General features: G+C 38.1%; 1 protein-coding gene across 1 annotated transcript in view; it reads right to left on the bottom strand.

The window, feature by feature from the left end:
- The window catches only part of CENPF (centromere protein F), a 28,892-nt gene extending 8,927 nt beyond the window's left edge, over nucleotides 1-19,965 (bottom strand). The window contains exons 1-10 of the mRNA XM_070948980.1: nucleotides 19,804-19,965; nucleotides 18,183-18,379; nucleotides 16,086-16,195; nucleotides 15,847-15,938; nucleotides 14,865-15,162; nucleotides 12,696-12,898; nucleotides 10,774-10,890; nucleotides 7,922-8,044; nucleotides 4,853-4,988; nucleotides 612-3,646 (exon numbers count right to left, since the gene is read on the bottom strand). Of these exons, the coding sequence (XP_070805081.1) occupies nucleotides 612-3,646; nucleotides 4,853-4,988; nucleotides 7,922-8,044; nucleotides 10,774-10,890; nucleotides 12,696-12,898; nucleotides 14,865-15,162; nucleotides 15,847-15,938; nucleotides 16,086-16,195; nucleotides 18,183-18,379; nucleotides 19,804-19,965 (4,473 nt within the window). The remainder of the gene's footprint in view (nucleotides 1-611; nucleotides 3,647-4,852; nucleotides 4,989-7,921; nucleotides 8,045-10,773; nucleotides 10,891-12,695; nucleotides 12,899-14,864; nucleotides 15,163-15,846; nucleotides 15,939-16,085; nucleotides 16,196-18,182; nucleotides 18,380-19,803) is intronic.
- Between the last annotated feature and the right edge of the window lie 3,463 nt (nucleotides 19,966-23,428).

The following is a 23,428-nucleotide window of genomic DNA, read 5'->3' as shown; positions in this document are numbered from 1 at the left end:
TGTGGATCTGCTTCCAAAGTGTATGTTCTATCCTCTTGTAGCTCACATTAACTACTAAAGTAGGTTCATTTTGTGAGCATATGTGTAATTCCATAAAGCCAGAATTGGGACTAAAATTAAGCATTATGGCAGTTTTCTTCAATCCACTGTTCTACAAGTGTTGCTAGGATTATATGAACCTACACCACAAGAACTAATATTTATTATCTTGGAATAGGAAGAGTAAGAAAAATAGCTTTTTTTTATGGCTGGAACCAGAGAAGGATTTAATTTAACTGTTGCAAACTCAAATTAGTATTTTAGCTGCTCTTTTAGAATTCATATATAAAAACAAATCTGTACTTTAATTCCAACTACTTTTGATCACAAGGCATCAGTTTTTAATGCTGTTGAAAAGTCTGTCTCCAAAGCAAAACAAAGTGTAATTAATTCCATGTTTGTGTTTTGGGAAAGGCCTATGTTAAGGCTTTCAAAGTTCTTGATTAGCTACCTCTGCCATCAAGCAATCTAACCCCCATTGCCCCACAGGAGGAAAGTAAGGAGCGGGACACTTCCTTGAATATGTCTAAAGAGATTCAGTCAAATTAAGCAGTCAAATTAGGTAAACTTACTTGGCCAGCATCAGCACAAATTATTGGATGAGAACTTAAATCAAGGTTTTGTAGCTCTCCTTGTTTCTGAGGGAACAGCTCAGGAAGTTTCTTCTCAGCTGGAAGTTCAGATGCCACTTGCAGGATCACTTTATGAACTTTTTGTCGCCAGGACTCATTGCCAGATATACTGTGTTTTTGTAGACCATCTACTTCCTTCTTTGCAGAAAGGAGCAACTCTTGAATCTTTTCTATTTCCTTACTTTCCAGAATCTTATGAGATCTAAATGATTCCTTAAGCATCTTAAAGGAATTTTCACAATATTCACATTGAAAATATTTAGAGATAGTTATCGGTTTAGTGGGGAAGGTCCAGGCATCATTGCTATATAACTCATCAGCAATATTAAACTGTTCAGGAATACCTTCAAAATCAATTTGTCTGTTTTGATGTGGTTGTCCCATTTCAGTTGATGACACACCGTTGTCCAAATCAGACTCCATAAACATTTGTTTTGTACAGGGGAAGACTTCGCTATCATACAGAGTCTCCATACAAGAATGTCCATATGCTTTAAATTCTTTATTGTCTGTCATCTGGGCTGGAGAAGAAACCAGCTCGGCTTTACTGAGATTTATTGGCAATGCAATATTTTTATCTTTAAGCATCCCATTGTAGCATTCCAACTCTGACAATTCAAAGGCCATATTCAGGTTTTGAATATCTAAAATTTCATACTTGTTTTTCAAAGAAAAGATCTTTTCCTTGATTTCAGTCAACTGTGTTTTGATTTCTTTGTTAATTAATTTCAAATATTTGTAATCAAATTCCTCATAACCTTCTGGAGTTATTAAGGGGATTTCCTTCATATCAGATTCCATTTTACTCTTCTCTCTTAATTTATCAGAAACAGAAATGGTCTCTACTTTCAGCCTATCAATTTTTTCTATTAATTCTTTTCTCATAATATCTGTGTTTATGATGCATTCCAACTGTGAGTCTTTCAGCTGTGATGCTAATGTTGAGTCTTCTTTCTGCAGGTGTTCACACATTTTCTCCAACTCATTTAGCTTGCTCATTGTCATGTGTAGGGAGGATACTAATTGGAGATAATCATTTTGGCTGGGCATCAGATCATGAGGAACTGATGAACACTTGGCATCTTTCTGTAGGTTAAAATTGTCCTTGATAACAGCACTGAAACACATTGGTGATTCGTCATCTTCACTTCTCTCTGTCATCTTTAAGGCTGAATTTTGCAAATCTTTAAGTGCTTGTAATTTATGCAGCAACTTCTCTTTTTCCATTTCACTTTCTTCCATTTTTATCTCCATAGTTCTCAATATCATCTCCAAGTCCTTTATCTGAGCAGTATAATTTTCTAAAATAAATTCTCTGTCCTCAAGGTCCATTTGAAGCAGTTCAAGCTTCACTTGATACTTCTTAAGTTCATTCTCTCTTTCTTCTACAAATACCCTCAGTTGTTCCAATGCTGGTTCATTTAAAACAAAGTCAAGGACTGCATGGTCACTTACTTTCATTTCTGAGACCAGTGTTTGCAGCAAGATATTTACAGAAGAGTGCCTGTTATTTTCTCCTGTTTCCTCCTGTCTTAAACTATTAGTTTCTTCAGATACTGAGTGTCTATTTTCAAGTTGCCAAAGTAAAATATTCTTTTTCTTCTCCAAGGACATTGGCTTATTCTGCAATTGCTCACATTTGTTCATAAGCTGTTTCTCTTGTGTATCAAATATGGCTTTTTGTACCTTCAAATTGCAAGTCTGATTCCTTGCAACACTTTCTAAATAATCTTCGTTTGTACTTTTCCTTTCTACTTTTTCATCAGCTTTTGGCAGCAACAAGCTCTCCTCTTGCTTTCCTCGTGACAACTTCAAAAGGCTTTCCTTCTTTTCTTTGAAACTTTTGGAGACTCCTTGCTTCATGTTTAAGTTTTTTTCTTCCAAAATATTGACAGTATTCTCAAGCATGGAACTTTCATTCTGAAGTCCTTCGGTTTCACCTTGTTCTGAGGATATTTTGATAGGTACGTTTGGCTCCTTTGAGCCCATAACTTTTAGTTGCTGGACCAAATCCTTAAGCAGTACATTACTCTCTTTTAAATCCAGAATCTCTGTTTGTTGCCTATTTGATTCCTCAATCAACTTTTGTAGATTCTTGTTTTTTCCTTCAAGAGCTTCTAATGCTTTGGAAAGTAGGCCTTCCTTTTGGAAAACCATTTGTTGTAATTCACTGATCTTCTGCTGCATTTTCTGAATGAGGATTTGTTGCTTTAGGTCTTCTCTTTCAGCAAATTTTTCCATTTCATGTCTGGTTTGGACCAGTTCTTCAACCTGTTTCTGAAGGAATGCATTTACTTGCATGTAAGAAGCTAAGGATGCTTCAAGGGAGACAATACATTCCCCCCTTTTTAAGACTTCATTTGCTTCAGAGTTGAGTCTTTTCTGCAAGGTGTCCACTTCTCTGGTGAACTCAAATAATTTCAGTGAATTATTTTCTCTCTCTTTCTGTAGTTTTTCCTCAGACATTGCTGTTTTTTGTTGGAGGTCACTATAGGCTTTTCTTTGTGCCTCTAGTTCAGTTGTTTTTTCTTTTACCACCTGCTCAAAAATGTTTAGCTGTTTACTAAATTGTTCATGTTCATCTTTGAAAGCAATTTCCTCTACCTGATGTTTAAGTTGCTCAGCGTTTAAAGTATTTTCCAAACTGCGTATTTTGCTCATTAATTCTTCTTTTTCTAAATCTAGTTCATTCAAGAGTTGTTTGCTTTTTCCTTTCCACTGAGAAAGAATCATAATCTCTTTCTTAAGGTCTTCGCATTCTAAAGTAGTTTTCTGCAGAGTTTCCGTGTTTTCCAGTTTCTTATTGAGCTCTTCAATTACATTTTCTTTGTCCTTCAGAATTTGCTGGAGAGAATCTCGTTCATGTTCAACATTAGAAACAGCAAGTCTCATTTTTTCTAAACTGACAGAATTATCTTGCTTGTTCAGTTTTTCTTCAAGCAATTTTAATTCTTTTTCCAGTGAGCAATTTTTATCTGCAACAAGTCATTAAAGAGACGTAATAAAAAATACTTAGTATACATTAAAGATTAAAATATAAACTGACAAAATACAGGCTTCAATTCTGTCTATGAAGCCTTAACACTCCATAAATAAAATCTGTGCTCCTGTGATAACTACTCCTATCTTTATGCTCCCAGGAAATATTAGACTACAGTTTACCATTGCATTTAAATCAGGCAACTTGCATTAGAAAAATAAAGGTTTACAAGCTTCATACAGCATTGAACTGTTGATTGATCAAAGAAAGGAGATACTTATTAAATTTTGCCAACGAGAATGTGGACCAAGTTTTTAGAATGGCTTCAGGTTTTTCACATTTGTTTGAAATATCAAAGGTATAACATGTAAACCAATTTATTGAATATTGCAGTTATCTTTACAATGAAGCCATGATAATGAACTAGATTCTGAGGTCAAAACAGTTTGTGTCAAGATATACAAGATACTTTCTCCTTATAAGGGTACCCTTCCCAATTCATCCAGTTTGACCTCCCATCAACATCTTTTAATGTTCCCCTATATAGGGGAAATGAAGGGGGATACATTCTCAAATATTTTTTTTCTATTGCAGCCCACATGATATGATATTTGTACCTTGATGACCTACTGGAGATTATTAAAGATGAAAATTATTCTAAGTCTTTGGGGAATTAATGGTAACATTACATTTACTACTTTATCTTTATGTTTTTATTGCTTTTAAGTTATAACTTGCTAGGAGCCATTTTTTGTAGAATCTGACAGTTCATAACACAATAAAAAATAAATAAGTTATGTCTAGTAGTTATACAGAAATATGCAAATTATATAAGCAATCACACATTTATGAAATTTGGATAGAACTATAGTTTCTTTTGTGTAGAAGAAAGAGTTCAAATAGTTTTCTTTAAATAAGTTTTGGAGGTGCAAGACAAAATGACATGATTGATACATAATTAAAGAAGGGAGAATAATTATGTCATAAATCTGATATCAGTTGTGAACTCTTGGCTTTTTGACTAGCTGGTAAGTTTCCATTGCAGGACATAATGCAAATTCAATTTCTGCTTTTGTTTTTAAAAAAACCTACAATGGTGCACCATAGCATTCAAATGAGATTTTACCAACTGTACATCACACCGGAATGTTGCATTGAAATAAGGTCTATTATTAAGCACAACAGAAATCCCACGGCTTACTTTTCAGGTCTTCAGCAAAATGCTGACTCTGCTGTAGGGATAGTTTAGTGCTACAGAGTTCTTCTTTCAGTTGAGAAATTTCTTGCCGTTGTTCAGCAGCCTGGCAGTTGAGAAAGCTATTTTGTTTCTTAGTTTTCTATGAAATTGGAAAAAGGCAGTATAACTGATGAATAAAACAGAAAGATTTTCTTGAAAAGGAAATTACCTGCAATCCCAACCCAAATATCTTTATCCTTATCAGGTGTCAAATTCCAGTAGCCAAGTGTCCTATACTTTCAGTCTATTGTCACATGGCAATCTACATTAAAAGTCAATGTACTCTCCCAGCAATATTGCCAAGTGCAGCTGCTAACGAAGGAAACCTCTAGCCTGTAATAAATTGTGCCATGGTGAGGTTTCTACAGGGTAAAAAAAAAAATACTGGAGAGTCACAATCCAACTGCATCCCTTTCAGAGCTTAAAAAGAAGAGATAAATTAGACTACAGCCAGAGGTCTTGGAGTAGAACCAGCATCTAAGACAAGGTTCGATATCAGGGATAGCTTAGAGGCCAGCCTTTTGATACTCAGTTATCTTGAGAATTCCTAAATCAAATGCCAGACATCCTTTCCATTACAGAGCCTGGAAAGCATGACTTTTCGGTTGGTTTGTTTTTGCATCCTTTTTTAAAAAAAAAAATGCTAACAGAGAATGTGAAAGATTTGAGGTCACTTTGCTGTCAACTTCAAAGCATTTTTTTAAAAAAAGCCCATTGGTCTATTCTTTATAACCTTGTCCTCTTGGGAATAAAATAAAGAATCTTTCCAAAAGAAAATGGCACATACATTCGTGCACCACCCACTCCTGAGTTGCTAAGATAACAGATGGCATTGGCAGAGCTTTGTTGGTCTCGAGCCCTCAATTATCCATTGAGTTGCTACCAACAGATGGGCACCAAGGCACCCAAGCCAAGTGTAAGGGAAGGGGCCACCAGGATGGGAAGCATAAGCTGGAAATTTGCTGGCAAAGCAGGTTTGTATTTCCAGCAATTGAAGCAAATCAGCATCAGAGCAAGGCTGAACTTCTTGGTGATTCTGTTGATCAATCTCTGCCTCGGTTCTCTCTAACAAACAAAATAGTTAGAAAATCAGGAGATTGTGCCAATGTTCTCTCCAGAGGCCCACCTTTGAAAAGTATTTGAGCAATTTTTGACATACAAATCCATTATGCAATTTCCACTTAGGGTAAACAATATTATACAGAGAGTAGAAAAATAATAAAGAAGCCAAAGAAAATCAAGGAGATAAGGGAGGGGGGAAAGATAAATAGCTAAAATTAGTTTAGACCATCCATCTTCTCTTTTCATACCTTTCTATCTTTACAAAATATACTTGTTGATATTACATATATACTTCACTTCATACATTTCCTCTTGGTGTTTAACAGTTTTGAGAGTAAGCAAGTTCTTAAATTGATGGTTATTTTAAAAAACTCTCAAGTACAGTGGTACCTCTGAGCTTAGCTCTTAGCTAGCATTTGGCACTTGACACATTTTGAAGTGAAAATGTTGTCCTGGTACTAGTTGTTTATTTGGTATTCAATGCGTTGTGATAGGAAAAGGGGAAGGGCCACAAAGAACAGACGGGAAATTGACCATGCTGGAAAAGTTGCTGCAAAAAAAGAGGAGAGGAGCCGCAGAAGACAGATAGGAAGTTGGCCATGCTGGGAAGGTCGCTAACATAGGAAAAGGAATAGACAGGAAGTCGTTCCCATCTGAAACAAAGGGTCATGTGGTAAATTACACGGCTTGTTTGGCACTCATCATTTTTAGTACTCCTCGTGCCTCCCAGACCAATTAATGATGAGTACCAAGGTACCACTGTATGATCAAGTTTAGGTAGATGGAACGTATAATGGGATTTGCAACTTGTAATGGTTACCATTCAATACTCCCAGAATATAAATATGGCTAATTAAGTTTGCAGGATTTTAAAAAAATCAATACAAGTCCTTTAGCACAGGACTTTATACTAAGAAGCAATAAGGCACTATACTCTCCCCAAACTATCCCATTTATCTTGTACGTGTCATCAGGAAGCGTATAATTCTATAAGGTACTGATCCAAATTGCTCTGGACCCTTGTTTTCCAGTCTAGTGGAATTCAGATGTACTAGATAGCAACACTTATTTCTTGTAATCACTTGTAATCTAACACATGTGGAGGGCATCAAGTCACACAGGCAGCTGCTTGAAACTCTGCCATTGGATGTATCTATACTGCAATGAGATCGCATCATTCCCCATTAGCTTAAAATAGAATTCCCCAACTTTCTTGGTTCATGGTGTTCTCTGTGTCTCAATAATACTTTTTCCATAGTGCCTTAGGCCAAAGATTGCCCAAAACTCAATTTCACAAATGGATGTCACAACAAACTAAACTATCTTGCAGTGTTCCTGTGAGTTTGCTGCAGAGCTCCAGGGGTGCCATGGTGCACATTTTAGGAACTGTGGGCTTAAGCAATTGAGATCTGGGAAATGTCAACCTGTCTGAAAGGCGATGCTGAATGTCCCAAAAGGTTCTCCTGCATTTTGGTAGAGCTTGAACAGTAGCTACAGTCTCCAGGCCAGAAACAAACAAAAATATTGGCATATTTATCAACACTAAGAAAAGAGAAAAGATACAGAGAGATCACAACTAACAAACATTTTGCTAATGTATTTAATGCCTAGTTCTCAAATATATATCATTCCTTGACATTTCATTATCCTTTCCGTCCAGGTTGATAGCTTTATTAATATTAACTTTTCTACAATCTATTAGTTTTAACAGTTTTAGGACCTGTCATCTTTGTTGCTAAAAGTCATGCCAGGAGGCCCTTATTATCCTTGTAGGAAATTTTGTTTAAACAGAGCCTTTATCTCTGATTTCTTTATTTTAACTGATTTCTACTCTATGTCAAAATGCTCAAGAATTGTTTTAAAAACATTAGGACAGGAAACTTGGTATCTAAGGATACACTGATGCTTAGATGTTCCATCTTGTTTCATCTCTGCTCTAGGTGTATAATTACTATTATAGTTTTAATTTACCTCATAATTTTCTTTCAATTCTTTTTCCTTCAACTGCATCATTTGTGTAGCCTGTTCAAGTTGACTTAATTTCTGTGCACAATCCCTGGCATTTTTTTCAAACTGTTGTTTTGTTGTGAAAATCTATAAAATAAAAGATGTAAAGCTTTAATTTGTGGTCATACTGAACAGTAAATAGTAGAGAAATATTCTTGATAAAACAGAAACTCATAGAAAAAATCCATTTAAAAAAATATTAGAAAAATCCAGCTTTCAAGAAACATGAATCTTTCACCATCAAGCATCTATATTGCCCAAGGTATTATATAGGTGGTCCTTGACTTACAAGCATAATTGGAATCAGAAGCTTTGTCACTGACCAAAGCAGTCATTAAGCAAGACATCATGTGACTGCCCACAAATTTGCTTCACTCAGCAGATGCAATCCTCACACTCCAGATTGTGACTGTTAAGCGATCACATGTGTTTTAACTGGACAAAGTCCAGGGTGCCTCAAGGGGATGGTGGAGATTCTGGAAGGCTCCATCAGGAGCTGAAAATCTTCCTTGCTGAAATCCAGGCAGGATTTTTAGTCCCTGAGCAGAAAGATACTTGTGTGTGGCCTTTGCTGGACCTTCCAGGGCCTCCCCCCACATCCGCTCTTGAGGCACCCCACTCCTTACCTTACTGCACTGACTCTCTGTTCTCTGCATGAATTTCAGCCCTCTCTTGTCTTTGGCAGTGGATGAAATAGCTGCCTGCCAAAAGAATTCAATTCCTCTCCAGGGATAGAAGGATGCAGAAATGGAGCTAAAAGCTTCAATCCACTTCTGTACCCCTCCAACGGACTTTAGCTCCCCTCTGTGCAGAGAAAGGAACTCCTTTGATGAAGTGCAACAGAGAGAAATTTCTGCAACCTGATGAAGGAATTCAGTTCCTATCAGAAGGCAGCTCTTTAGGAAAAGCAGGTAGCAGCAGCTTGCAACCTTCATTGTCGGCTTCCAATATATATCTGGGGAAGTCGGCAGAGAAGGTTGCAAATGGCAATCACATGATCGCGGGGCACTTGGCAACTGGTTGTAAGTGCAAAATAGTTGCCAAGCTAGTTGCCCAGACTGAACTCAAGTGAATACAGTAATAATGGTGGTGCTACATTTTGCAAGGTCATCATAATTCTAGTTTGTTGTTAAATGAACAGTCGTAAGTCAAGGACTACCTGTAATTATACCTAGATCACATCTGAAAATATAAATGATAGAGAAACTGTGCAGGAATAAGAATTTTAGGGCTGAGAGTCATATGTTTGTCAGCCCAGGTTGGGTGTTCACTACTGGTTCAAAATTTAGAAATCATGGAACAGCCAGAGTCACATGACATAAGCTATTTCTGTCCTGAAACAACAGATAGCTCTAGATTCTTCAAAAATTAATTTGTAGCTATATTTTAAATTAAAATATTGCTGAAGTCATGGATATGTTCCTATATGTTACACTTGTTACAAATCAGTAAGATCTTATATGCACTGAGTATAAAATCTAATGCTGTGTATAAAGTCATTTGAGCAAGGTTTCAAAATATTTCAATGCTTTCAATTAAGGAAAAACATTGCAAAACAATTCTAGTACTAGAGGAAAGAAAATGAAAAATAATCGTTCTAGCAAAAAATATTTTTCATTAGCTTAAGACAATATCTAACGACAGATTTAGACTAAACTATCCATCTTGTGCCTGATATTCACCAAACTGTCTCAATGTTTGACATCACGTTCTAGTAAAAATAAAATAGATGTTTTCCAACATCTATTATTGATCACTGTCAACAAATATATGGAATGTACACATGCACAGAAATGTATTTTTGCATGTGAAATCTAATGCAAAGATAATAAATGGGCTTAAAAATTGCCTAATAGAAAAAGCTGTATGAGCATATATATAGCAGTAGCAATAGCAATAGCACTTAGACTTATATACTGCTTCAGTGCTTTACAGCCCTCTCTAAGCAGTTTACAAATGTCAACGTATTGCCCCCAACAATCTGGATCCTCATTTTACCGAACCTGGAAGACTGAGTCAACCTTGAGCTGGTAAGAATCGAACTGCTGGCAGTCAGCAGAATTAGCCTGCAACACTGCATTCTAACCACTGCGCCCCCACGGCTCTTATAAGGCCATAAACTGTTTAACTTCTGAAACTGAGTAAATATTCCTGCTAATGGTACAGACCAATATCTAGCTGTAAATTTTTCTACATATGATAGGCAGAGGCTGACACAAAACTGAACATACTTAAAATTGCTAGTTAGTCTGTTATACTACCTGCACCAATAGTAGTTCTATGGACACCTGGGTTTTCAAACCACATTCTTTGTTGGGACAATTCTGTCTACTCATGTAAATGCAACAACTAGGACTCTGACATCAGGAAGGGAAGGATGCTGATGAACATGGAATATTTTCTTATAAACATGAAATTTTAAAACCAGAAATCCTCAAAAGGTTGGATTTCCCAGGTTTCCCCTGTTAACTATTCAAATATTATTTTTCAGTTAAGAAAGCACATGCTTCCTTCAATGTCTTCTCTACTAAAGCTGCAACTAGTTGCTGAGGAAATCTACCTTCCCCAGTGAACATTTTTTCTGGAAATTGACAAAATAAGACAACAAATCGCAATCATATTACCACAGGATGTTGCAACCAGTTGTAGAGGGGACCTAGTTGCCAAGGGCCTGAATTGTGATCACAGGCCCATGGTGGTGGTGCAATAGTCATAGAGGTTGTGACTCACCTTTTCCAAGGTCATCATAACTTTGAACCATCGTTAAACAAAAGGTTGTAAGAAGCACTACCTGTAACTATAATGCAGCACCTCACCTCTTGGTCCTTGTCCTTAATCTTCTGTTGTAAAACACACTGCGCACTTTCAAAATTTTGCTTCTGACAGTTTAGCTCATTTGAGAGTCCTCTGAACTTTTTCTCCTTTGCTGTAAGCTATAGAGAGAATGTAAAGGTAACATGGATGGGAAATGTTTCTGGTACTCATCTGGTAGTTAAGAAAGAATAGCCAGAGTGATGTGATGGCTAATGCAGAGAACTAGGATCTAATCTACAATCCATAATGGAAGCTCACTGGATGATTTTGGCTAATTATAATGTCTCAGAGTACTGTTGCTATGGGGCAAAATTATAGGTAGAAATGCTACACATTATACTGTAGTTTGAACTCCTGAAACTAAGGCAGAAAGACCAACAGTTAATAGCAATAGCAATAGCATTTAAACTTATATCCACTTCACAGTGCTTTACAGCCCTCTCTAAGCAGTATACAGAGTCAGCATATTGCCCCCAACAATCTGGGTTCTCATTTTATCAATCTCAGAAGAATGGAAAGCTGAGTCAACCTTGAGCCCCTGAAAGTTGAACTGCCAAACTGCTGGTAGTCAGCACTCAGCAGAATTAGCCTGCAGTACTGCCAGAGGTGGGCGGCACATGAATTAACAACCGGTTCGCCCAGCACTGAAAATGTGAGCGCATGTGCTTTGCTCGCACGGATGGCTTGCATGCATGCACGCGGCTTAAAAAACGCAGCTAAATAGGACGGCATAGTGCCGGGGTGGGTGCGCAGGCCCACCCGCAGGTCACAACTACCGGTATGCCCGAACTGTTCTGAACTAGCAGGAGATCATCACTAAGTACTGTCTTCTAACCACTGCTTCACCCGGCTCTATTGACGTAAAACATGAATATATACTGGCAGTTCTCAATTTATAACAATTGAGCCCAAAATTTAGGCTGCTAAGCAAGGCAGTTGTTAAGTGAATTTTGCCCCATTTTACAACCCTTCTGGCCACAGTTGTTAAATGAATCACTGCAGTTAAGTGAATTCTGTTTCCCCATTGACTTTGCTTGTCTGAAGATTGCAAAAGGCGATCACATGATCCTGGGACACTGCAACCATCATAAATATGAGCTAGTTGCCAAGTGTCAGAATTTTGATTATGTGACCATGTAGATGCTGCAACAGTCGTGAGTGTGAAAAATGGTCGTGGGTCACTTTTTCAGTGCCATTGTAATTCTGTCACTAAATGTTTTAAGTCGAGCATTGCCTGTATGTATGGCTGGAAAGGGAAAGCAAGGAAGCCAATACAATAAAAACTGAAGTTTACTTTTCCTGTCAATGTAAGAACACCTTGCGAAACAGCTGAGATTTGCACGTATTATTCAAAACAGCAATCTTCAATCATTCAGTGTAAGTGCAGTATAAAAATTGGTCTCCCCCCCCAAGCAATTAGGGTTAGGAAACCAAGGGGTATAAACTCCATGGGTACAGTTTATGCAAATCCTTTCTAAGAGACACAGCTCATGCAGACAAATAATTATCATGTTATATTTAACTCAATTTTATTTATTTATCTATTGGTTTGATTTATATGCCGCCCTTCTCCGGAGACTCAGGGCGGCTTACCATATGTTAAGCAATAGCCTTCATACTTTTGTATATACCTGCTTAGTAGGGCTTTCGGCCCTCCCCAAGAAGTGTTCTTTTTTATACAAAGTCAGCTTATTGCCCCCACAAACCGGGTCCTCATTTTACCTACCTCAAAAGGATGGAAGGCTGAGTCAACCTTGAGCCTGGTGAGATTTGAACTTGCAGTAATTGCAGGCAGCTGGTGTTACTTAACAGCACCTTAGTCTGCTGCGCCACCAAGGCTCTTAGGCCAATTAGCGTTGGTCTGCCATACATACCACAGTTTTTGGAATTTTAAAAGGTTCCAAGATTTTAAAAGGCACATTACCTGATCAGTCGTTTGATCCAGTTGTGTACTAATTTTAATTATTTCATTTCTAGCCTTGTTCAGAGTTTTCTCTTTTTCAGTTAATTCCATCTGCATCTTTTCCACTTGCAGCTGAGTATCCTGAAGCTTCATTACCTTGGCTTTCATGTCTTGTGTCTGAATTTGTAATTTATTTTCTAGTTCCTGAATTCTGCATCTTAGCTCTACATATAAAAAATTATATATAAAATATATATATACAGTATACCATGATACATGTTGGATTTGGATTTCTTCAGAGGCAGAATCTATACTGTTCCTGATTTGACCACAATACATCAAAAAGGTGAAATCATTGAATCCCCAATTGGAAAGTGATCCTATTAACTATATTTAGTTCTAATTAAATGAAAATGCAAACAAAAATACTTTTTGTCCTAGCTTGTGCCAAGGGTTAGTGACATGTTATTTCAAAAGCCAAGTATAATCTCAGCCAAGAAGAACCACCCGTCTAAGGAAAACTCTGGATGTTATTTCTGTGAAAATGATACATTGGTTATTACATTTTCCATGACGAATTCTGGTTTGAAACCTTTCCTTTCCCCTAGACCCGTGATGGTGAACCTATGACACGCGTGCCGGAAGGGGCACACAAAGCCATCCATCGCCCTGGGCACGCCATCCATCGCCCGTTGCTTTTCCAGGTTCTGGCGCACACATGCCAGCTGGTCTTCGTGCATACGCGCATCGGGAAGTTGAGCTTCTGGTTTCCGGCATGCACATGTGCGTGAAGACCAGCTGGTCTTCGCATACACATGCACGCCAGAAACTGGAAGACCAGGTGACGGTGCGCATGCGTGCACCAGAAACCGGAAGCTCAGTTTACCAATGCACACATGCACGCCAGGGAACTGCTTTTCCAGTTTCTGGCGCTCCTGGCATGTACACCGGGGAGCTGTTCTTCTGGTTTCTGGTGTTCCACTGCATGCATGCACGTGCTCCCGTTTCGGCACTTGGTGCTGAAAAGGTTCACCAACACTGCCCTAGACCAAGACTATTATTCTGATACTCAGTATAAATCATAACACTTTTTTGTAATGTTCATATCTTCTAGCAGCAAATTAGGCATGGATAATCAATTTCAGCTTGGAAGCCACATTTCTTCTTTCCATTGTGCAGCAACGGGTGATATTAGGACTTTACTGTGCTGACACTTTTGGATCCATTTATTTTGGTGCTGGGGAATTAAGGGACACAGGATTAAGGCCCCCATTCTGCCCCTTAGTCCCACTCAAAATGACAAAAAAATATTGTTTTGGGAAAAGATGATTTTGAAAGAGGGTATTACAGGTCTAAGCAGCCCCTAAAACTCTGAAGCTTTGTTTTCTACCATTTTAAATGTTCATACTCTCCCTTCAAAAAGTGTGGTATTTAAGTCCTGCCCACTCTATGGAGCTCAAGAGATCGTGTACACTCTTCTGTTGTCTTATGAATGTGCAAAAGGAAGGGTTGGTTGGATAATATTATGGTGGCATTGCAGGAAAATATTTTTTTTCTTTCTAGCATTTTATTTCCACAAATGTAGGGTCCTCTTATTTTTTCAGGTCAACCAAGTGTTCATCCATTAATTCAGTGGTGAAATCCTCCATGGATTGTCACCAGTTCACTGCCTGTGCATGTGTGGTGCATGCCAAAAGCACGCTGCACGCACGCATAGTGCGCACCAAAATCACGCTTTGCGTGGAAAAAGGAGGTTTAACAAGGTAAGTAGAACAGTGAGGAGAGGGAACAGCTGTGCGGCGCAATTTAGATTCGCTAGAAAGCAGGATTTCCTACTTTATAGCAAATTTAAATCGTGCGGCACAGCTGATCGTCGGAAATACCGTTTGGGACAAACTGGTAGCTTTTTTTTTTATTTTTACTACCGGTTCACCCGGTAGCCTTTATCACTACTGCTTCACTTGAACTGGTGCAAACCGGTAGCATTTCACCCCTGCATTGATTGCCAGGAATTGCCAACTGGTTTGTCACCCAGCCAGCTTTCATGACTAATGTGCGATTACAAATCACAGTCTCCTAGTTCCTAGCCTAGTGCCTTAACTGCTAGCCAAAGTGGCTGTCTATTGCAGAAAAATGATTGCATTGTCAAATATATGTAGAATAAGTTGCTTATAATATTTTTAAAAATACCTTGGTTCTGAGTTTTCAGTTGCTCAACGATTGAAGAATCTTGGCTGCTGTTGGTGACATTGCAATTGATGAAATCTTTCTTGCTTAATTTTATAATATTAGGACTAGGAGTTCCTGCAGATTCCAAACAAAATTTTAATTCGGTTGACCCACTGCTATGGGGAGTTTCTCTATGGCTGGACAAAGGGTGGCTTGGAGTTTGCTCCTGTTGCCATGAGAATACAGATGAGGAAGCTTGGTGCCGAGCAATTTCTCTGCGAGTTATATTACCTTCTGAATGCAAGGCATTAGTTTTCTTCTAAAAGTAAGAGAGAAAATGGACTTAATAGAGAAGATGCTTCAGTAAAGGATAATTAAACAACCAACTGTAGACTTGATTTTAGTTTTTCACATATGAACGACTTGAAGTCACCTGCAGTCCCCCACTATCTTATTCCATTCCCCTTAGTAGGGCCAACATTTTCACCCAGACTTTGGATATGAGAGAGCAGTTAATATACAAAAGAGATGTTTTGAATCATGCAGAAATCCTCAACCTTCCTTCACAAATTGAATTTATTTTCTGTTTAGGTAAGGATGTAATTGATGCGTGATAAAATTAATATTTAGACCATTAAATTCTTCTCATAAATTTACAATTTATCAATTTAAGGTTCTATTATTATAAATTACAAAAGTGTATAATTAGCCATGCATTGTCTCCTATGATTGATCACTAGCAAAACAAAGATACATTATTCAATTATTACTTTTAATCTTGACTTTAAAATTATTTATTAATCATATGATTCTTATTTCAAATCAGTTACCCTGTTTTCCCCAAAATAAGACATCCCCTGATAATAAGCCCAATTGGGCTTTTAAGCACATGGCAATACGGCCAAGCGCTTATTTCAGGGTTCAAAAAAAAATAAGACAGGGTCTTATTTTCGGGGAAACAAAGTAGTATGTATGGATACCATACAGGGTTTTAAAGTCTTACTTGACTTGTCATGCTCTTTGGTTCTGCCTTCAGGTCTTTTCTTTCTTCCATTTCATTGCAGGATTTTCTTTGACGTTCTTGGATTTTTGAATCTATTAATGTTGAACAAAAATGTCACAATAAACCTTTTACAGCAAAAAAGGTGAAGATATTTAATTGAGATGCTTTCAGTAAAGAAGGAATTATATTCGTAAGATCCCCAGGGGAAAAATATACAGATATACATGTATCTCTTATACCATTGTAGATTGTTGCTGGAGAACCAGTGTTGCTTCTCTGTGGTGTATTTTCAAAAGATGTATCTCCACTGCCAAAGGTCTTTGGTTGTTTTTCCAGTTCAGATTTGTATCTATTTTTGTTAATGAAAGGGATAGAAATTCAGGATAGCAACAAAACAATTTAAGACTAAATTTAAGCTGACTGAATTTCAAGGAACACATTAGGAAATTACTTGTACCAATGAATTCAGTGTAAATTAATGTCAACTTAACTTACTGAGCAATTCTATGTACGGTTACTCAGAAATCAATCCTATTTCAAGGGAAGACTGTGGCTACATTTCTTTAAAATATAAACAATGTAACCTTTTTATCAGAAAGTATTTAAAATCAAGGAAATGGTTAGATAATAATCTTGGTGGGAGCACTGGAAAACGACAATATTATTTAACCTCAAATATAGAATATTACAGGCTTGCAATTTAATACTGCCTTCCTTCATTGCATTATAATATGGATCCAAACCACTTTATCCTACTCTGCTAGAACAAAAAGTTATATATATATACATACATACATACACAGATTATTAAAACTATTTTATCTATTAAAATGCTCAGTTTGGGATGCTAAGCCCCAATTTTTCAGTGCCAATTTTAGATAGACTGGATACTATAATTTCACAGGGAAATGTTCCTATTTGCAAAAATAAAACAAAGCTGAAAAAAGGGTATTGTTTTATGTAATTCATTAGTAACTAAAAAAACATCAAAAGAGTTTTTCTACATTAGAACAAAGGCCAATTTAATCAGTATTCCATTCAAAGTGGTAAACTACAAGCTTATGAAATGCCCATAAGTTGGACAGAATACCCTCCAGCTTTGGTTTCCCCAAAAATGATCTTGAGAGGCACATTGTCACTGCTACTAGAAGGAAAACACAGCCAACATAATCAGGATCCATTAATAGCTTTGTCTTCCATCAATTTATCCAACCACTTCTTAAAGCAGTAGAAATTGGTGGCCATCATTCCAACTTATTATAGCAATTTGAATAGATTAATGATGGACTCGGTGTCTCCTTTTGTCTTGATTCATTCTACAAGCAGTTATTATCAGAAAGACAGAAGTCTCTCTTCACTTTCCTCTTACCATGTATACTTTTAAATACTGCTATAATGTTCCTTTTTTGTATACCATATTTTTTAGACTATAAGATGCTCCGAAGTATAAGACGCATCTAGTTTTGGGGGAGGAAAACAGGAAAAAAAATCTGCCTCCGTCTCCCAGCAATTTGCCCCCTTGCTGCAAACAGCAAGGTCAGCTTCAACACAGCCTGATTTAGCACGAGCAGCTGATTAGCGGTTGGATCAGCCTCCCGGAATACCTCCTATCAGCTGTTCCAGGCTACGGGGATCGCCGCTGCCCACCGGTGCTGTCACCTATCACCTATCCGTGCGTCCCATTTTCAGCCTCCGTGGGTCCCATTTTCAGCCCATTCCAGATGGTGGGGATCACCACCGCCTATCTCTGCTGCCTGGGACGGACTGAAAATGGGGTGCGTGGAGGCGGCGATAGGTGACAGTGGCAATGGGCGGCGATGGCGCTGATGGGCGGCAGCAATCCCCGCAGCATGAAACAGCTGTTAGGTGGTATTCCGGGAGGCTGATCCAACCGTCAATCAGCTGTTCGTGCTAAATCATGCTGTGCGGAAGCTGACCAGGCTGTTTGCTGCAAGGAAGTAAATTGCTGGGAGGCAGAGGCCGAAGGTTGGGAGCCGGCAGGTGGGGCTTCGGCAACATTCGCCGTATAAGATGCACGGACATTTCCACCCACTTTTTTTGGGTGGGGAAAGTGCATCTTATACTCTGAAAGGTACGGTAGGTTCTAAATTAAAAGCTTCCAAGTATTTTAACTTTTTATAATGCATGAGTAGCTTTGCCCTCTAAATGAATACAATTCCAATCAAACTTAGTGCCCTTAATGGAATATGATTGGATTTGGAATTTCCTTTGTCACTATTGCTAAAGATACTATGACAATGGTTTCGGTGCTGGCTAGCTAATGCAACTGTGCAACCCATTCCTACTTACTATCTTGCTTTAAAAAAGATGTTCACCTTTTAAGGTCTTGCTCTAGATTTTCAACCTGTTTCTTGCTTGAAATGAGCTGTCCTTCTTGAAAGTTAATTTGTGATTCTTTCATCTGAAGTTCATGAAAAAGTTTCTGCCTGTTTTTCTCTAGGTTATCACAAAGTTCCATCAAATTCTGATTTTCTCTCTTCAAGGTTGTACCTTCATTTTTTTCCTTATCAACCTTAATAAAAGAATAATAAAGAATCCATGAACATGTAACCACAGGGTCTGGCTTTAAGATCCTATTTCATAGGGCTACCAATCTCAGCTGCAGCAATGTGGCTATTGGAGACCTGGAGTTGCCTACATCTCTTTGTTGCCAACTAGTAGCTGTCCAGTTTTGGTAGACTTATATTTTATGGAAATGTAACAGTAGGCTTCAGTTTTTTTAATAATATGTGATTCACATGGTTACAGAGAATAGATAGCTATCTAATTTTCCTATTTCATGGCATAGATAACCATCTTTGGGCACAAAAACAGCCTGCTGGAGTCCCCAAGAGCTAAACCAGGTATGAAACAGCTCTATTTCTCTTTCTGCAAATTAAAATAAGAAAAAGAGAAAGAAATCTTAACCTAACAGTTTAGAGAAAAAGAGACATTCCTTCACATCCCTCCAGGTACCAAGCTGCCTTTCCCATCACATAAAACCCCTGTATTTCTCCCCCCCCCGCTCACTAAGATAAAACAGTATAGGGACAAGCAATAGGATTGAACAATGCTGAAAGGAAATTTAAGCAGGTCTACTACCCTTCCATAATATTCGAGTCTGACTCAGTCTTCTTAGGCATTTTGGTTTTAAAAATCAGATGAAAGTAGAAAACTATGTTATTCTTATCTCAGCTCCTAGATATTTAGCCATAGTCTCAAGGCTCCATAAACCTTTTGCTCTGGCCCTTAAGCCTTCCAAATGTTGCATATAATTTTTAATGCATGTGAATTCATTTCCATTGCTATATCCAAGGAAATTGAACAAATAAGTTTTCATCTTTGTCTCGCCCATATGACTTATGAGCCAAGGGTTGTCTTTGACCAGTTTAAACATTGTGTGTTCATTTTTTTCAACACCTAGTTAACTTTTAACTGGAGCTACACAAAACATGATCAAAAAGGAACATCCCTTTTAATGTAAAACAGGGCTGTCAAACTCTCAGCCCACAGGCCAGATGCGTCATGTCCGTTTTAGCGAAGCAGGGAAAAGTCCTGATATGTCACGTGACGCTGCCGACGATGCGAGTTTGACACCCCTGATGTAAATACCAATAGAAAGTATTTTTTTTTCCAAACAGAAATACTGGAAAACATGGTTGAGGAATTGTAATTACGTTCTGTTGTTTCTCTACATGAAGACACCAACAGTTTGTGGCCTATGAATACCCAATTAAATTTTACCCTTTTATTTAATCTCCAAGAATAAAGGGCAACATTTTGGATGAACGTTTTTTCCCCTCAGGTAACAGCTAGTTATGAAATAAGCACCTGCTAAAAACAACAGCAACCTCTCTGCTTTTAGTATGCAAGCTTTTAATCAACACAGGAGTTATGAGAAATGTGATAATGGTATTTTTTTTCAAAAAGCGATGTGCTATACAGTAATTATGCTACCTTCTGCTTCTGTTTTTCCAAAGCTGCCTCCAGAGATTCCAGCTGAAATTGCCTTTGCTGACGTTCCTTTTTAAATTTCTCAACTTGACTTTCAAGGTCATGAATTTTCTGAAGGACTCTGGTGGAAAGACCCTCTTTCCACTCTTCCACAACCCAGCTCATGTCACCAGATTTCACTCTCCTAATACATAAGAGACATTATAAATTGGAGAAAGGAATTGTTTTTCAGTGTCTAAAATTATACTTACATGACTAAAATGAAGGATAGATGTGTTTCAAATCACACAGGAATTCATGCTTACATAGGAATTAGTCTCATTGAACCAAATGGTATATATAGTAGTTTTGAGTAAGATTCATGCAAAATCCATTCTGCTACCTAGGAAGGGAAATCAGGATTGTGTAACAGGCAGGATCATTGGAATGTTATCTGCACACAGGCAATTCCATTTGGTTTTATTCCAGTTTCTTCTTTTGCTAGAAATAGCTAAGTAAGCATTCTGATTGTTATCCTATTTCCTTTCCCATCATCGTGGGTCAGTTCTTTACATTTCTGCAACTGTTTTGCATTAGTTTAAGCAAAGAGTTTTCTTTTGGGGAAATAGTATTCTTAAGAGTTTTGTTAGCCGCTTCCCTGAACTGTTTAACATTGATTATGCTCTGCCTGCGTATTTATAAATAGTAATATTTTAAAACATCAACAAACCTCCAGAGACCTCCTAAAACAATCTAACTCAGGGAAGCATTGCACTTCTACAATGCCTCAATACCTGTAGAAGTGATCTATATATGCTATATTTTTTTAATTAAGAACATTTACATGGCAACCCCAAATAAAATGCAAACGTCACCTTCCAAGTTCATGGAACTGTCTTTCCCTACTAGGTAATCTTAGGTATGTTTCTCACAACATAATGCAATAATGAAAGCTTCTTGCCCTTTTTGAAACCAGATTTTATTCAGATCTCACCTTGTCAGTTGTGGATTCTTATAAACCAAGAAAAGGCAAGAAGCAGCAATACATATTTATTCAATAGTCAAGTGTGCGTACAAGTTAAATATCAGAGTAGTGCTCCAACTACAGGGTATATGTTACTTCTGTGGCCATTCTGACCATATTTCTCGGCTCCTAAAATCCTTTGCCAACTTCCAGTAAGATGTTCTACACTTTTCTAGCCCTTACTTTCAAATCTTTCAATAACTTTGTCTACCCTCTTCTAATAAATGTGTATTACCTTCTTTTCCACGCTAGGTTCCACCCTTATGTCCTGCTGACTGATAGAAATATCTGTGCGAGGGCCCCATGATGCTATTTCTCTTCTTCTTTGACCTGTGGCTCCCATCAAATTAATTTTGGATTGTGTAACATAAGATTACTGCAGAAGCCACAGGTCTCCTGCGTGAGCAGGGGGTTGGGCTAGATGATCTCCAAGGTCCCTTCCAACTCTGTTACTGTCTCCATCTATCATAATGTAAAGGAAGGCGTGAACCCTTAGTTGATGATTTGGAGGAGATTCGGTCCTGAAAAAGGGAAAACTGAAAAAGAAATTCAAAATAGCCCTTGCTTTTATTTAGTACAAGATGGGACAGAAAGAAATTTGGGCAGACTTTTAATAATGTATGATTCCATATTAACATTAATATAGTTCCTGGAATCCCTGCCCTGCCTGTTTCTTGAATTGGCTTATCTCAAATGACTGACACATACATATTCTATCTCCTTTATCAATTTTCAGTTCCTTATCATATCAGTGTTCACACCCGTTACTTTTCTCTTGACAATGCAGAGAAAACAGCAACCCTAACTTAAATGCACCTTTTTATGAGAAATATGAGTTCATTGCTCACCTTTCCCACGAAGAATCCAGCAACGCTCCAAATTCTTTTTCACTTTATCTTCCTCGAGCGCCGCTACACATTCAAATCTGCCACTTTCTCCCTCGAGCCCTCAGAAAGCCGAAGCCATCCGAAAGCGATTGGTCAGCAATTGAAAATAATCTTGCCTCCGCGTTCTTCGGTTGAACCAATAGGAACCCTCCGAACCGCGCTGCCTGGATTGTTTTTCAAATCTCATTGGCTACGAATTCGAAAAGTGAGAGATGATTGGCTGAAGGCAAAAGAGTGCTGGGAGCGCGTGTCGTAGTCTTGCAACTTTTCCTCTGCAATAAGACTTTGACTGCACGCAGCTTGGGAGACTGAAGGAGTTGGTAGCCCCGTCATAGCCCAACTGAATTCTGATCGGATGACTTTTGAGCACGGAGTGACTTGCATAGCAATGAGACAAAATTACTACCGTAGTATCAAGGAACCTGTTTTGGGGAAGCTCTAGCTCTCATTCCCATATTACCAAAAAATAATGATCGAAAAGAAGTGGGAAACGGGAGACAAAAGGCAAGTTTATTAAAAGCGCCCAAGTTTCTCTTTCTTCATTGTAGTTTAAGGCACAACTCAACAACGTGAAGGAAATAAAAGTTCTCCATAATGTATTTATTTTAAGAGAGGCGGTGGGGGGAATCCAGCATTGTGCAGTCCACAAAAATAAATTAGAGCTGCCTTATCTGAACTGCCAAAATCCAGTTGATCACTAGATAATAGAAATTACAGAAAATCCTAACTCACTGCTCCCATCTGGTGGTGGCCTTCATTTTTGCAGTCTAAAATGGAAGTAAATGGATTCCTTCTGGAGATGGTCTGTGCAATCCCCAGGATTTGACAACTTGATGCCATATAATCAGGTAAGGATTGTTGACTTGTAATACTTGCCAATTCTCCCTGGGTAGGTTCATTGACGTCAGTGCTGGAAAGAGAAAGTGGAAAATGAAGGACTCAGAAAGATGGAGTCAAGCTGCCTCAAACTTTTTTATTTTGTGTATATTTTTAATTTCCTTTAAGAAATCTAAGAGGGCAAAATTGTTCCTTATTCACTACCCCCCTGATTTCCCCCTCACATTTATCCTATGACCTCAAGGAGATTCCTGTACTACACAGGAGTTGGGGATCTCCAAGTCCACTTTCACTCTCTATGAAATGGTGATACCCAGAGAACTGCATGACTAAGGAGGAATGTGAATATATATACACCTCTGATATATCCATATCTTGCTTAGGGGGAGAATTCTGCAAGCACTTTGAGACAGAAATATCTTAGTACCTTCAGTCAAAGAGGGGCTGTTTCCAACTGTCATGGCCAGGAATAAAGGTACAAAGGCACATAGAAATTATGAATTTACAGCATAGTTTGCTGTAAATTTGCCCTTAAGAGGCCTAGCTGCTTCAAGTCTGCTATCCAGATCCAATGGACACTTCCCAAGTTATATAAGGAGGATACATGACTCAACACTGGTGCAGATGCTTTACATGCAAAATCAGCATGGATGTCCATGCCTCATTATTTCTTGGATCAATTACTGCAATGTACTCTCTTTGAATGCTATTCTGAAGTTGCAATTATTAAATATGAGCAGCCTAGCTATAGCACCTGACTAGGTGGTTCAGACTATACTTGGCCTGACTAGTTGGCTCAGTGGCTAAGACACTGAGCTTGTCAATCAGAAAAGTTGGTGGTTCGAATCCCTAGTATAGCTCTCCTGCGTGAACAGGGGGTTGGACTAGATGACCTCCAAAG

The sequence above is a fragment of the Pituophis catenifer genome, unplaced genomic scaffold (genome assembly GCF_029215685.1).
Source record: "Pituophis catenifer annectens isolate HBS135680 unplaced genomic scaffold, rPitCat1.0.hap2 SCAF_1, whole genome shotgun sequence".
Classification (NCBI taxonomy): domain Eukaryota; kingdom Metazoa; phylum Chordata; class Lepidosauria; order Squamata; family Colubridae; genus Pituophis; species Pituophis catenifer.
Note: the sequence above shows the minus strand (reverse complement) of the source record. Positions and strands in the feature narration are given on the sequence as shown.